The 16688-nt window shown below is 37.4% G+C and overlaps 1 protein-coding gene across 3 annotated transcripts in view; it reads left to right on the plus strand.

The window, feature by feature from the left end:
- Positions 1 to 16688, plus strand: part of UVRAG (UV radiation resistance associated) — a 301824-nt gene that overhangs the window by 174258 nt on the left and 110878 nt on the right. For all 3 annotated transcript variants that reach the window (XM_040489399.1, XM_040489400.1, XM_040489398.1), the window contains exon 12: positions 229 to 394. In XM_040489399.1, the coding sequence (XP_040345333.1) occupies positions 229 to 394 (166 nt within the window). The remainder of the gene's footprint in view (positions 1 to 228; positions 395 to 16688) is intronic.

Here is a 16688-nt window from a genome sequence, read left to right on the forward strand (position 1 = left end):
TGTCAATCTCATCACATTAATTATTGGGCGGTAGTTTTAAATACAGTAAGTGAAATTTCAAGTCTTGTTAATATGTTTAGATTTATTTAAAAATCCTATAATTTAGATGTGATTAATATTTTATTTACTAGTTATTTCTTATGAAATCTCTTGAAATTGATTATGATCTATTATATACATTTATAAGGTAAATAGTTATTTTCTTTTCCTCTGCTTTTGAATTTACAGCAAAAGACGATGGAAGCATTGCTGTTGCCCTTGGTTACACTGCACATTTGGTCTCCATGATTTCCTTTTTCCTACAAGTGCCCCTGAGATATCCTATAATTCATAAGGGATCTAGATCAACAATCAAAGATAATATCAATGACAAACTGACTGAAAAGGAGAGAGAGTAAGTATCTTTTTTTATATACTTTTAATATAAGCCAGTTTGAAACATGGAATATATTAAAAATATAAAATGTGACCTAGATTGTGATTTTTTATATATCCTTTGTGAAGTGCTTCATTTTAAAATATATATATATTTTTTATGTTTTATTTTTTTATATTTGAGAGACAGACAGACAGACAGAGCACAAGCAGGGGAGGGGCAGAGAGATGGAGAAAGAATCTGAAGTAGGCTCTAGGCTCCGAGCTGTCAGCACAGAGCCCGCTGCGGGGCTCGAACTCATGAGCAGTGAGATCGTGACCTGAGCCAAAGTCAGACGCTTAACCGACTGAGCCACCCAGGCGCCCCAGTGCTTCATTTCTTTTAAATAGAATGTGGTTATTCATTTAGATTATAATAAATCCTACACTTCTTAAAATTGCTAATGATAGCAAGATTGACTCATTTAATTTGCTTTTGTGAGAACAAGTGTTATATACTCTGCATATTCTCATGTAGAACCTAGTGCTTGCTAGTCAACAAGTGAAATGATTAAAGATTTGTCAGACAAACAAGAAAAGCATAAAAGACTCAGCAGCAGGTTGTACATGTCTGAAAAGTAGATTAGTGAACTGGAAGATAGGTCAGTAGAAAATATCCTGACCAAAGCACAAATAAAAAAAAGATGGATTATATAGAAAAGTGCTAGACTGACATAGGACCCAATAAAAAGATACATATAATACATATACATACAATACATATAATACATATAGTTGGGGTCACGGGGGGGGGGGAAGAAAGCATAGAGGGTAATAAATGTAATATTTAAGAGTTAATGACAGAATTTCTCAAATTTGACGAAATGTATCAAGCTACAAATTCTAGAAGCATTAACTGCAACTCATAAGTACAAAGCAAACATACTTAAGGAAATTATATTAAAACAACTGAAAACCAAAGACAAAGTGAAAATACTGAAAGTAGTTAGTAAAAAAAAAGACAACTTAGCATCAAAAGAGCAACAATAAGACTGAAAGCTAATTTCTCAGTAGAATCTTTAGGAACCATAAAAGTGATGCAAAGACATTTTAAAAGTACTATATATAAAACAGGAGCGCTTGGGTGGCTCAGTTGGTTAAGCATCTGACCTCGGCTCAGGTCCTGATCTCATTGCTTGAGGGCTCATTGCTTGAGGGCCCTGCTTTGAGCTCTGTGCTGATACCTCAGAGCCTGGAGCCTGCTTCAAATTCTGTATCTCCCTCTCTCTGTCCTTCCCCTGCTGATGCTTTGTCTCTCTCTCTCACTCTCAAAAATAAATAAACATTAAAAAAATTTTTTTTTAATTTTTTAAGTACTATAAAACAATACTGCCAGCTTAGAATTCTATACTAGGTGAATATTTCCTTCAAAAATGAAGGCAAAATAAAAGATGTTTCAGACCATCAAAATTGAGAAAATGCATCCCAGCAGACTGTGCTAAGGGAAATGCAGGTGCTAAAGTCAGAATAAAAGTAAACATAGCACAGAAACATGGAAATATGGAAAAGAACAAAGACAACAGAAAGGGTAAGTGTGAGTACATCTAAATTAATTTTGACTGCAAAACAAATAGTAGTTGTTATGCCCAGAATTCGTGATCCCCAAAGACCACTAGGGAGCCAAGTCCGATGCAAAAGCAAAAGAGCCTTTATTCGAGCTAGCTCGCGCTCAATCCCCTACCTGCACCAACGCAGCGGTGAGATACCAGGGAAAGAGAGCGAGTTTCAAAAGGACAAAGGTTTTATTGGGGCCTGGGGGCAGTTGGTGAGGTAATGGCTATGGCCTCAGCCGATTGGCTGGGGAAGGGTCCTGGGGAAGGGTCCGAGTCCTGTTAGGCAGGTGAGGGGGGGTTACTCAAGGGGAGGAGGTGTGGTCAAGGTGAAGGACACAGAACAAGATGGAGTTGGCCGGCATAGGCCCGCCCTTTCAGTAGTGTCATAAAATATGAAATACATACATATAAAATATATGTGAAATTATGCATGTTGGAAAGTAGAAATGGAGTTAAAGTTTTCTAAGATTTTAAAGGAGGGTAAAGATCCTACTTTATAGAGGACTAATCAAGGATCATGTCATAATCTCATAACCACTAAAAGAATTGTTATGTGTAGGCAAAAAATTAATAGAGGATACAAATAGAAAATGTTTTAAATACAGTACTTGATTAATCCAAAAAAGGGAAGAAAAGAAAAGAAAATGAACATTGAACAAGTGGAACAAACAGAAGACAAATAGTAAATTTGTTCTTATTAACCCAGACTTAAATTCTGCAGTTGCAGTAAATTTTAAATGTTATTAATGTACTACTTAAAAATAAAGATTGTCAGGCCGATTGAAAAAACTACACTTACCCTGCTTGCAAGAGATACCTCAAATATAAGGACACAGAAATAATGAAGATAGAAGAGTGAATAAAGACATATTATACAAATACTATCCATATGAGAGCTAACTACACTAATATCAGACAAAATGAAGTTTAAGGCAATTTAAATAAGTGAGATATTTTATTTTAATGCTGTCAGTTATACACAGACAGACAGACAGACAGACACACACACACACACACACACATATCCATCCCTAGAAGCATGACTTCAAACATATAGACAGAAATTCACAGAATTTCAAGGAAATCCACAATTATAACAGAGGACTTTATATTTCTTTTTATTAATTATTATAGGAAGCAGATAAAATAGTCAGAATCTAAAAGATTTGAAGAGTTCAATAAACTAGAACTTAGTTATGGCTGAAGAATACTGTACCAACAGCTGTAGGATACATTCTTTTTTAGATATACATGAAACATTTACCAAAATTGATTATGCTGGGCCTCAACAAATTTCGAGAGATTTAAATAATTTACAGTATATTTACTGACCACAGTGGAATTTACTAGAAATCAATAATAAAATCCCTAAATGTGTGGGTGTAATACTTCTGGGCGCCTGGATGGCTCAGTTGGTTGAACGTCCAACTTTGGCTCAGGTCATGATCTCGCGGTTCGTGAGTTCGATGCCTGCGTCGGGCTCTGTGCTGACAGCTCAGAGCCTGGAGCCTGCTTTGGATTCTGTGTCTTCCTCTCTCTGCCCCTCCCCCACTTGTGCGCACTGGCGCATGCTCTCTCTCTCTCAAAAATAAACATTAAAAAAAAATGTTTTAAAAAAACAGTGTAAAACCTATAGGTCAAAGAAGAAACTATAAAAGAAGTTTGAAATTACTTTTGAACTGAATGATAATAGAATGTAGCATATGAAAGCTTGTAAGGTGCAACTAAATCTGTGCCCAGAGGGAAATTCATTTCCTTAAATGCGTGTAGTAGAAAAAAAAGAAAGATTTACAAATCAGTCATCTAAGTCTTCTAAGTCTCATGAAACCACTAGAGAAGGAAGAGTTCATTAAGATCTAAGAAAGTTGAAGGAAGGAAAGAATAAAAGTAAGAGCAGAAATTAAATGGACAACTGAACAATGGAGGAGAAAAATACAGGCAAAAGTTCTAGCCCTGAGAACTTTTGAGAAACAACTGAGAAATGCATAAGCCCTTAGCAGAACTAATTCAGAAAGAGGAGATGGCAAAACAACTAGTATAAGGGGGAAAAAGATATCACTATAGATATACAGACATTAAAAGATAAGATGATCTTATGAACAACTTTTTGCTTATCAATTTGAAATTCAAATGCAAAAACACAACTTTCCAAAACTGATATATGAATGATTGGAGTTGAGAAAACAACTGCACTTGGCTAAAGGGAGGTGGATAATAGATGATTCTAGGTAAGTTATTCTCAACACTGGCTGTGCATTATTGTCAACTGGGGAGCCTTTAAAAATGAGCTCCTGATCTCCAGATTTCTGACTTCTTCCCCAGAAATTCTGATTTAGTTAATAGGGCCCAAATATGAGGTATTTTTTTTAAGCTCCTGAAGTGATTTTAATGTGGAGTCAGGCTTGAGAACAACTGTTCTAGTTTGAGAGACTTTTGTGTTCATAGACATGAAGAAATGAAATACCCTCCACTGTATTTAGGAAACTGCAAGAGGAGAGGCAGAAAATGTAGGCACCAAATGGAAGAATTTAATATTACATCTGGTAAAACAATGACCCTCAGTTTCCAAGTAGAGGGCAGGGAACACTGTATAGTTTAAATCAGTGCCTTTTATTTTTAAAAAAAATTAAAAATTTTTTTTATATTTACAGTGAGAGAGAGAGAGAGAAAGTACAAGTGGGGGAGAGGGGCAGAGGGAGAGAATCTTAAGCAGGCTCCACACACAGCACAGAGCCCGATGCAGGGTTTGATCCCACAACCCTGGGATCATGACCTGAGCAGAAATCAAGAGTCAGACATTCAAGTAATGGAGCCGCCCTTTACTTTTATTTTTTAATTATTTTTTATTTTTTAATTATTTTTATTGAAGTATAACTAACATTACAGTGTTGTGTAAGTTTCACAATATACAATATAATGTACAATTGTACAATGTACAATATAATGATTCAACAATTCTATACATTTCTCAGTGCTCAAGATAAGTATACTCTTAACCCCCTTTATCTATTTAGCCCGTCCTTCACCTCCCCTCTAGCAACAACCACCAGTTTGTTCTCTGTATTTAAGAGTCTGTGTTTTGTCTCTTTTTTTCTTTGTTAATTTGTCTCTTAAATTCCGCATATGAGTGAAATCACATAGTATTTGTCTTTCTCTGACTGACTTATTTCACTTAGCACTGTATTCTATAGGCCCATCCATGTTGTTGCAGATGGCAAGATTTTATTTTATTTTTTTTTGTAGCTGAGTAATATTCCATTGTACATATACCACATCTTCTTTATCCCTTCATCTAACAGTGGACACTTGGGTTGCTTCCATAACTTGGCTGTTGTAAATAATGCTGCAGTAAACACAGGTGTGCATATATCTTTCAAATTAATGTTTTTGGTTTCTTTGCGTAAACATCCAGTGGTGGAATTACTGGATCATATGATATTTCGATTTTTAATTGTTTTGAGGAACCTCCATACTGTTTTCCATAGTGGCTTTACCAATTTGCATTCCCACCAACAGTGCATGAGGGTTCCTCTTGCTCCATATCCCCACTAACACTTATTTCTTATGTTTTTGATTTTACCCATTCTGACAGGTGTAAGGTGATACGTCTTTGTGGTTTTAATTTGCATTTCTGTGATTATTAGTGATGTGGAGCATCTTTTCATGTGTCTCTTGGCCGTCTGTGTGTCTTCTTTGGAAGAATGTCTGTTCAGATCTTCTGCCCATTTTTAACTGGATTATTTCTGGTTTTTGCCGTTGAGTTGTAGAAGTTCCTTACTTATAAACCCTTACCAGATAACCCTTACCAGATATGATATTTGCAAATATCTTCTCCCATTCTGTAGAATGCCTTTTTGTTTTGTTGACAGTTTACTTCCAGGTTTTGTTGATGGTTTACTTTTTGTTTTGGTGTAGTCCCAGTAGTTTAAGTTTGCTTTTGTTTCCCTTGCTTGGGAGACATATCTCAAAAAAATGTTCCTATGGCTGATATCAAAGAAATTGATTGATTATGGCTAATATCCTATATTTATAACAGTTTAGTTTGAATTGATACCAGCTTAACTTTAATAGCATGCAAAAACTCTGCTCCTCTATACCTCTGTCCTCCCACCTTTATGTTGTTATTGTCACAAATTACATCTTTCTACATTGTGTGTCCATAATACTGTCTTTTTTATTTACCTATGCAGTTACCTTTACTAGTGTTCTTTATTTCTTTGTACAGCTTTGCATTTGTCTGATGTCTTTTCTTTTCAACACGAAGGCCTTAGCCTTTGCTTCTTGCTTGCAGTGAGCCTAATGATCAGCCAGAGCTAAAAGCCTGGAGTCTTCTCAGGTCTTTTCTGAGTGTGCATCCTATTCTGGGCATGTACATATCTTCTGTCTTCCCCAGTATATATGGGCTCTTTTGAAAACACTGATTTCTTGCAGAAACTCTCACCAGCTTTACCTCCCAGGCTTAGACAATCTGTTGTGTGTCTCAGCCCTAATCTTTTGCACAAGGAGGCTGTGGGATTTGTTTGCCTGACATCTTGAACAATGTCCCCTGCCTTTCACCTCTGAGTGAGCAGTTCTGACTAGGCAAAACCAAGGCAAGTGCCTTACATTAGCTCTTCAAGTAGCCCCCAGACAAGATAGGACAGACAAACATAAATTATTTTAGAATAAAATCTGGTTGGCTCCCTCATGCACTAGGGATCAAGGTCCCACACTAGCAGGCTGCTGTTTTCACCACTGCTCAGTTGGGGAGGGAGTTGGGAACAGTATAAGTAGAAATTCCGTGAAGCTTTTCTCTTGATTTTGATTTTCCTTTTCCTTGATTCGTCGTTCAGCCTGTTGTTTTACACTCTTGACTTTTTCCAGAGTTTCAGTAAAGTTGATTCTAACAGTTTTTGCTTTAAAAAAAATTTTTTTTTCTCTGGAGGGACAAGACCTTAGATCTATCTCCTCCTCCATTTTTATTGACATCATTCCATTTGTTTAATGGTGAAACACATTACTAATAAGCAATAAAGAGACCCATGATTTTAATTAAGCATGAACATGTAAGATCACCTTGTAGTTTTGAGAATGATCACCCCTCCCAACCTTCCCTAGGTTCCATATTAAACAAATTAAATATCTCTAGGTTTTTACCAAATTAGTATATGGTGATCCGACTGAAAATATTGGTTATGTAGAAAAAGCACTTGGGAAGGGTGTAGAAGGAAGGGTGTCCTTCTAAATAATACACTTTCTCCAGATCAGCTGCACACTTTAATTTGTGAAGAAGCAGCTTAACATGTGGGCAACTCCATGTAGTATGCCCCAGTGTGAGAAGTAGCAATGATTTGTTTATCCTAATTTATTTTCCTAAGTAATTTGGGAAGGTGAGCTAGATTTAGGTGATTGTGTTACCCGTTTCTTTGGAAGCCACAGGAACCACAGGAATTGCATTGTGTTTTACCTCTGTCTTCCCCCTTTACAGAAGCATATATTGTATTTTACTGGTTCTAATATAAATATTTTTGACATTTTGATATTGCTAAAAATGAGGTGTATCTTACAATCAATGGCGTGCCATATTATGATTGAGAACATTTACCTTGCTGTACTCAGATTTATCAAATATTTTAGGTGACTTTAATGAACTTTAGTAAAACTTCATATCCTTTCTGCAACAACATAGATATACAAATAAACATAATAAATTAAAGTAAATTAACTGATTGTGCTTGTTAATTGGATCAACTTCTCAGTTATTCCTAGCCTGGATCACTGAAGAGCAGATTGGCCTGGGTTTCTTTTCTCCTGAGTGTGTCAGTGTTGATGTAAACCTTCCCAGGTTATTAGGTGGAATCAGGGCTTCGGGGGAGATGGAAAATAGGAATTGAACGGCTCATTGGACATATTATACTTGTAATCGGCCTAGGAATCCTCAGCCTCTTTGCCTTGATTACCTGCCTTATCTGCTTATTGGCAGGTGAGATAGTGGAGTTCAGAGTCCTATTTAGCCAGTTTTGCTGGGCGGGTGGGGGAAAACTAGTTCTTTCCTTTGTCTGGTCTGTTTGAAACACAGGTTTGGACTGATGCCTTGCCTAAGCTATTATTGTGCACCTGCATGCACACTATAAAGGGAAACTCTGAAATCTTTGCTGCATTCATTTTGAGACTCAGACCACAAAACACGAAGGAATGTAACCAGAGTCCAGCCATAGTGTTCTTTTACCCTTTATTTCTTCTTTCACTGAAGACTGAAAAGTAGGTTTTAAAGTGGTTTTTGAAATGAAACGTGTTAGTCATTGTTATTTTGCTACTCAATTGTCTGCTAGATGATACATTCCAAATGGATTCCTTAAACAATCATTTGAGATAGGACATAGCTGGTCAGAGCATATGGCTTTTTCAAGCCCTCAAAAAATGTCTTCGGGTTTTTGTTTTATTCTCAGAAGGAGTGGTATAATTGGCAGGCACTTTTGAAACTTCCTGACGTGTCCACGACAAGGCTTTTATGAATCTCTAAAAGATAGATTAACTATTTTTCTGTAATGGAATTACTGGAACCTTAGAGGCATGTTAATGCTGCTTTTCCCATTTCCTTGATTATTTTGTTCTATGTTTATCCCTATGGAAGATCTTGGCTGAAACTCTAGGCATTGCGTTTTTTACCTGGCTGATTCTGATTTCTTTTAGAGACAGAAATTTTAGAGTGTAAAGAAATTGTGATGTGTCCAAAAACAGATAATATTGGGCCCAGATCCTAGTCATTGCATGTGGGTGGACCTGATGCTCATAAGAGAAGGAATGGTCTGTTTTAATGATCTAACACCTTTTCTGTGACTGAATGCATAGGGCAGTCATATATGTAAAGGAGCTGGCCAGACAGGTTCCAATCCTGTGACTAGAGTTTTTATTTTTCTTACAGACACCTTGGCATGTCTAGATGTTTATAGAGCTCCCCCATCATCGTAACTAGATTGCATTTTGCCAGGAAGGAAGAGACAAAGGAATTTGCAGAGTGGCAGTGAACTGAGTGATTTCCTATCTCTATATTCTTTCAGCCTGCTTTTTGGCTCAACAACACTGACTTGCTGAATAAATGAATGGGAATTTTTCTAATGGTGTCCTTGAAGCAATTAGGATACCTTGAACATTGCTTGCAAAGAAGCAAATTCTCTATAGAAATAGTGACAGGCACCTGTGCTTTCATTGCTATAAAGCTTACGTTGAAAACATCAATGTTTTCTGACCGCTGTACTTCTGACTCTTCATTTCTATTATTACCTGCTTCAGGCATACTTAACCACCTGCTGACACATCTTGTATTAAGAATTATAGACTCTTTCCTATAAAAATCCTCAGCTTCTGTTTGTTAATCAAGCTGTTTTAATGCAGAGAGTTCAGAAATGGTTGCTGTTTTCACTAAATTAGCATCTGTTTGCTTTCATAGCATCCAATTAAATCTGATGGCCCCCTTCCAGAAGGGGAGATTTTCACATCATGCTTAGGCTTCAGTGCTATGGCTTTAATTTTCAACTCTTCTACTGTTTATCCTATAAATTAGAACATTCTTTATAACCTTTCATCTTCATTTTATTATAGGTTGTTGCTCAGATGCTGGCATTTAGAGCACTCAGTACCCTAGACCTCAGACCTTTAAATTTCAACAGTGAGTGTGATGACTGGAGGCAGTGGGTGGACCAAATACTTTGGTATTTTTAAAAAATTTTTCCTTGCTGTGTAACTTAAAAGTATAATCAAACAAATAATTTTCAGGGCGACTAATATTACTGAAATGAATGAAATTATTTTTCCAGATTTTCCACTTGATTACAGGAATGTGACCAAGGATGAAAAATCTGTGTTCGTGTGAAAACTTGCCCAAATGTCTGTAGTCCAGCTCCAATATAACTACCTAAGGGAACGCTATGGAACAGAAATGAAGATGGGAAAAAAACGTTTATGTCCATGCAGAATTATAGATTTGTTGTGCCTCAGAACCAGACAGACCAGAGTATTACTAGAGCATACAATGGAGCAACAGGTTCACAAATGGAGCAACAGGTTGAGAGATGAAAAGTGGTCATATGACAAGCTGCCTAAGCATTCGCTTTGATATGGCCCACTGAGGACAGCAAGCCCAGAAGATGGTACGGTGACTGTAAGCGTAGTACTTCTAAGCGAACATTTAGGAGATGGAAGAAGTGTGTCTATCAAAAAGGGACCGTACGTGAGACTGAAATAATCCTTCTCCTGATTTAAGGAAATCTCTCTGGTGAAAATGCCATGATGTGAATTCCTGTATGTTAAGTAGAGTCACTATGTTAAGTTCTCATTGAAAATGTTAATTACTGGGGCGCCTGGGTGGCGCAGTCAGTTGAGCGTCCGACTTCAGCTCAGGTTGTGATCTTGCAGTTCACAAGTTTGAGCCCCACGTCGGGCTCTGTGCTGACAGCTCAGAGCCTGGAGCCTGCTTTGAATTCTGTGCCTCCCTCTCTCTGCTCCTCCCCCACTTGTGCTCTGTCTCTGTCTCTCTCTCTCTCTCTCTCTCTCTCAAAAATAAGTAAACATTAAAAAAAAAGTTAGTTACTGAAGTCCATTTGTCAGTTGGTTCGCTTGACATTTGTTTTTCTCTAAAAGATACAATGCAAAATGCCTCTCCTTCCTTCTCTCTGCCTCGATTTAGTTAAATTTGGTGACGTTTGTTTCAGTTTTTATTTCTAATGATTAATCATTTATTTTAATGATTTTATTTCTAATGACTTATTTCTAATGATACAAAGGACTAATTGGAGTTACATGAGCTTCACCTGTTAGAGCTGAGCAACCGTGGAAATGTCCTCTCTGCGTCTTGGTTTGCTTGGTGTAATATCTGTGTTGCTCGGTTATTATGAGGGTTAGATGAAGCACAATGCTTGGCACGTAGAAGATGCTCAATAAAATCTTGCAACTACTATTTTGTATACATTGAGCCTTGAGACAGGAATTCCAGGCAGCCACGCAAGTTTTTTTTTTACTAAATGTAGATGCTGAAAGGAAAGGTAGGCCTGAGAAAAGGTTAAGGAAAATTAACAATGCAACCCAGTAGCACAGTACTAGATTTTCTTTTATAATAACGCCACGAGGTACATCATCTTTCAGTCAACAGTGTCAATACAGAGGACTAACGAGGAGTCCCAGAGTGCAAGGGAAAAAACTTGAAGGTCTGAAGGCTTGTCTCTTTTAGTTCTATGTAGGGAGGTTAGTGCCTAATATCTATGACTCGATCAAGTGTCTTTATCTTAGAAGCTATCAGTTTAGTGAGTGCTGAAGGCCTTATTCTTAAAAGGGAAATACAGCATGTTCCAACAAATTAGTTTCCAGCCTGGCCTGCTGCTTTCTTGTTTGGTCTTATCCCAGCTCCCTCGTAATTCATAACCTATGCTTCAGTCAAACTGTCGGTTTCCAAATGTGTGACATTATTTTTCACCTTGATAGTCTTTGCCTTTGCTGTTCTGCTTCTCTGGAATGTCTGGAATTGTACATAAAATCTTTCTCTTATTATCTAAAACTTTCTTTGTATACTCTTTCTTGATTCCCCAGAGTTGGGTGTGCTCTCATAGCCTTCCTTAATCCCCTGGGCAGGTCTCTCTCAGTAGTATCTCAGAAGTGAAGTAAATTTATGTATACTCTTCTCATTTAACAAGAGCCCAGTGATACAAGTCGTATGCCAGAGTCGTCCTGGTCTTACCTGAAATATTTTCAGTGTAGAAAGTGCATCTTACTTGGCATCAAACTTACTCCACTGCCTTCCAGAGAGCCTTGTATTGTGTACTCCATAAATATTTCTTGAATTAGGAGAGCAAAAGGGATGTTCAGTTTTTGCAAACGCTATTAGGTAATCTGACACTCCACACCATAGGCCTATAGTTTTAACTCTAGATGCTCTGGCCACGACAATCATTATTTCATATGGTCCCTTAGGACCATGGCAAGCTATTAACTTCAGTGCCTGTTGTAACCCAAGGCACCGGCAGCAGTGCTGATGGGGTTGTGTTCAGGAGCGAGAGCAAAAAGCATGTTTTAAAATGAGGAATCCCCATGGAAATTTAAGCAGGAGCGATCAACAAAATAAAAATGCAGAAGGTGGTTGCTGGGTGAGACAGGAAATGAACACCTTGTGAAGATTAGGCATTCCACTGAGAGAAGGGAAATGTGGGAAATGAGTCTAAAGTAATTGTGCAGCTATTTCATTGCTGACACTTGGAAGCATATTGTTGTGTGTGTTGTTTTTAATGAAGTGTGCTTTTATGGTGCTGATGTTATTATCTGGATGAGGAAGTCTTCTCTAGTATTATTGTCATCTCAGCTTTCTGCAACCAACTAAATTAAAATACAGTAATGTAACGGGACAGCGGGACAAAAAAGAAAACCAGATGACTCTGACATGTGACCCCAACTTGAACTTAGTGCTTTTCTCGTTTGCAGTGTGCTGAAATCAGAATAGAGGTTCAGTGTAATGCTTGGCGGAGTTGGTGGGGGTGGGTAATATATTTCGTGTAATAAAGGACTATGTCATAGTGTCATGGGGTGAAGATTGTTATATTATTAGAATATGAGAAATCAGTGTTTCTCAACAGAGCATCAGTGAGTCCTCCAGGTAGTTCATGGATTGGCTTTTTGGAGTCTATCAATATGTATCACATGACAGCATAGGTGCTTTAGGTTCTGGTGTGAATTAATCATTTACTCGAATAAATAAGACTTTATTTTGTTGGTGTTACATTGAAAGTAGCACTGTTCTTTTCTTTAATTTTTATATGTTTGATTTTTTTGGTAGGCAAGTAATGAGGGATAACGATATCAAGCCAGACAGTTTGGAGTTGGTGATTTGTGGATGCTTTTCTTTTTCTGAAGAAATAAATAGGTGGGAAGAATAAGAAAATTATTTTTAGGCACATGTAAACTTATTTTAACTTCCCAAAACATCTCATGGTAATAGTTCTTTGGACAATTTTCTAAGGATAACATTTATGTCCTGGATAATAGTATCATTATAAAACAAATTTATGTCATTCTTTTAACCAGATAGTTCTGTTTGCTCCCATATTTTAATACCTTTCCCCTAGGATAACTTATAACTAATAAGATCACCAAACATAACTTCTGAATCAGATTAAATGATCAATTGGTTTTCATAGTATTTTTTTTCTCTAATTCCTTGAAATGAAAAATTGATATGAGTTAATTCGTGTATAGTTAAATCACGAGAACTAAGTTATAAAAGGGTTACATTACAGCAAAGTCAAACCACATATTGAGGACTAGTACATATTGGGTACTGCTCAAGATTCTGGCATTAAGTAGGGGCGCCTGGATGGCTCAGTTGGTTAAGTGTCCAACTTCGGCTCAGGTCATGATCTCACAGTTCATGGGTTGAAGCCCCGCGTCGGGCTCTGTGCTGACAGCTTGGAGTCTGGAGCCTGCTTCAGATTCTGTCTGTCTGTCTCTCTCTCTCTCTCTGCTCTGCTCGCCTTACACTCTGTCTCTGTTTCTCTCTCAAAAATAAATAAACATTATAAAAAAAAATGCTGGCATTAAGTAAAATCATTCAACTACGGAAGTGGCATTGGATGGACAGTGAGTGGGCACACGGTCATACATAACATGGAAAGGGCCACGTTAGAGATTAGAATGGGGTTGAGTGGGGGGCAGCCAGCAAAGGCAAGCATGAGGAGGTGGCCCCTAGCCGTCTGAGCTTCTGTGTTTAGAAGAGAATTAAGAGGGGCGCCTGGGTGGCGCAGTCGGTTAAGCATCCGACTTCAGCCAGGTCACGATCTCGCGGTCCGTGAGTTCGAGCCCCGCGTCAGGCTCTGGGCTGATAGCTCAGAGCCTGGAGCCTGTTTCCGATTCTGTGTCTCCCTCTCTCTCTGCCCCTCCCCCGTTCATGCTCTGTCTCTCTCTGTCCCAAAAAATAAATAAACGTTGAAAAAAAATTAAAAAAAAAAAAAAAAAAGAAGAGAATTAAGAGATGTTCCAGCTAAGGCTAGATACAATAGGACACGTACACTGGCACATAAGAGGTATTGCTCCTTTCCACTGACCAGAGCTTCTGGCTCTTCACCTTGCCTTGTAAGTGACTGCACTTTAAGTTGCCCAGCAGTTTTCTTTTAGCAGAGATAAGAGAAGGAAAAGTTTGTATTTCGATCTTTAGTCTACATAAAAATACAAATTACTCTCAAAGTTGATTAGCTATAAGTCATTAATATCAATATGTATGTATTCAGGTATTTAAAGGATAGCAATATATCTTTATAAAGTGTTTTGGATCACAGATTGGTTATAATAAGTATATGACTAATTTGACTTAAACATATAGTCATATATATATATATATATATATATAAATATAAATATAATTAGGGGTAAGCCATATTGATATTTAAATAATAAAAATTGTGTATTCTAAACTTAGGAAAGGAAAAACTGTAGCTTTCCCATTTCAGTCTTTTGAAAGAATTTCAGCATTAAACACACCTTGAACCAATATATTTCACCTCACCATCCGTAGCATAATCATCTGAAAATGAAGGCTTTAAAAATGGAAATGAATGGCTTTAAAGAAATGTGAGGAATATGATAGAATTTATATAAAATTACCATTTCATATAATAGTCATTCAGTAAATATTTGTACACTGAATAAATGCACATAGTAGTCACAGCATTGATTTCTTTCCCATCTATCTGAACTTTTTAATCTTAAATTTCATTCCAATAGAAATGAGAGATGAAAAGTTCCTAGCTTTCACTTTGGAAAGGATCTCTTAAATAAATCACAGAAGCACACAGACCATATTATAAGAAATCCATAAATTTGTTTTTCATTTAAAAAAAAACTTGTTTAAGGGGCGTGTGGGTGGCTCAGTTGGTTAAACTTCTGACCTGGTTTCAGCTCAGGTCATGATCTCATGGTTTTGTGAGTTCAAGCCCCGAGTCAGGCTCTGTGCTGGCAGCATGGAGCCTGCTTGGGATTCTCTCTCTCCCTCTCTCTGCCCCTTCCCAACTTGCGCTGTCTCTGTCTATCCCAAAATAAACAAACTTAAAGGAGAAAAAGCTTGTGGGGTTGGGGGGGGGGGCTCCTGGGTGGCTCAGTGGGTTAAGTATCCGACTTCAGCTTAGGTCATGATATCAAGGTTTGCAAGTTTGAGCCTCATATCGGGCTCTCTGGTGTCAACACACAGCCCGCTTTGAATCCTCTGTCTGCCTCTCCCCCACCTGTGCGCGGGCTCTCTTTCTCTCTCAAAAATAAATGAATATTAAAAAAAAAACTTGTTTAAAACAAAAGAAAACATGCACGATGATGAAAAGGCAAGCTACATATCAGAAGATATTTTCTTTTTAAAAAAAATTTTATTGTTTTTATTTATTTTTGAGAGAGAGAGAATGAGTTGGAGAGGGGCAGAGAGAGAGAGAGAGGTAGACACAGAATCGGAAGCAGGCTCTAGGCTCTGAGCTGTCAGCACAGAGCCCAACATGGGGCACAAACTCTGGATCATGACCTGAGCCGAAGTCGGACACTTAACTGACCGAGCCACCCAGGTGCCCCAATCAGAAGATATTTTCTAGCACACAGATTAACCAGGGGTCAGTATCTAGAATATATAAGTAAAATCTTTATATTATCAATAAGAAAAGGAGCAGTCAATCCAACAGAAACATGGACATAGTATACATTACATATTACGTATAACGTAGTATGTTACAGAAGAGCAAGCTCAAAATGTCTAATAATGTTAGAAAAAAATACTCAGCCTCAGGAAAATGCAAATTAATACCAGCAGAGAGACAAACGTGGAAAAAATAGAGTATCTCTTTTAGTAACTAATTTGGTGAGCATTTAGAGGACAAGGAGCTCTCATCCTTTGTGAGAATGTCAGTCCGTTTATCTCTTCCAAGGACAGTTTGACGGTACAGTTAAATCTGCACAGACCTTTCTCTACAGCCTCACTCCCGGTTATATCCTGGAGTCTTGAGCAGCTTTTGTATGTATGCGGTCTACAAATGTCTATTGTTCGGCATTATATAGATTATGAAACAGATTGTCTCTTGGCTACCTCTATTCTGTATCCAGATTATTCACAATTATATAGTTAGCATTTAAGTTTCTTAGAGTGCCTCTATCCTTTTATACTGTTCCTGTTTAGAATCTTCATTACTCTAAAACGTTCTTTACTTTTACAACTACTTCCTTTAACCCTAGAATATGGGTTTCTTCATTTACAGCTGCTTCTGTCTTTCTCACCATTAGCACAGGGTTGATGTGGGTGGTTATTTTTTCTCATAGTTCATATCATTTCCATATAACAGTTCTTGGTTGGTTTTAAATTTATAGCAGTAGTTCTCCTTATTTCCTTTAGAGCAAATATTGATGTTAATAATGCCTAGAATTTTGAGTCCTACTCATTTATATGATTGGAGACCTTTTTAAAAGACTTACAAAAGAATTAATTTTTCCCATGCTGCCTGTTAGTAACTCTCATTAATGTAAATGATGGCTCCCAGGTTCATGGTGTGGAGAGTCTAGTGATGAAATCCTAGAAGTGTTAACTGTAGTAAGTTACAGAAATTTACTGCACTAAGTTAATTAAACACACCAATAAGCAACTGGAGCATTTTATTATTTTAATTTGTATAAATATAAGGTTGGTAAGCTAATGAGAAGTGGTAGGTCTCTTGGAGTTTGATTGACACCTGTTCTAAA

The sequence above is a fragment of the Herpailurus yagouaroundi genome, unplaced genomic scaffold (genome assembly GCF_014898765.1).
Source record: "Herpailurus yagouaroundi ecotype Mexico unplaced genomic scaffold, PumYag 180, whole genome shotgun sequence".
NCBI classification, from domain to species: domain Eukaryota; kingdom Metazoa; phylum Chordata; class Mammalia; order Carnivora; family Felidae; genus Herpailurus; species Herpailurus yagouaroundi.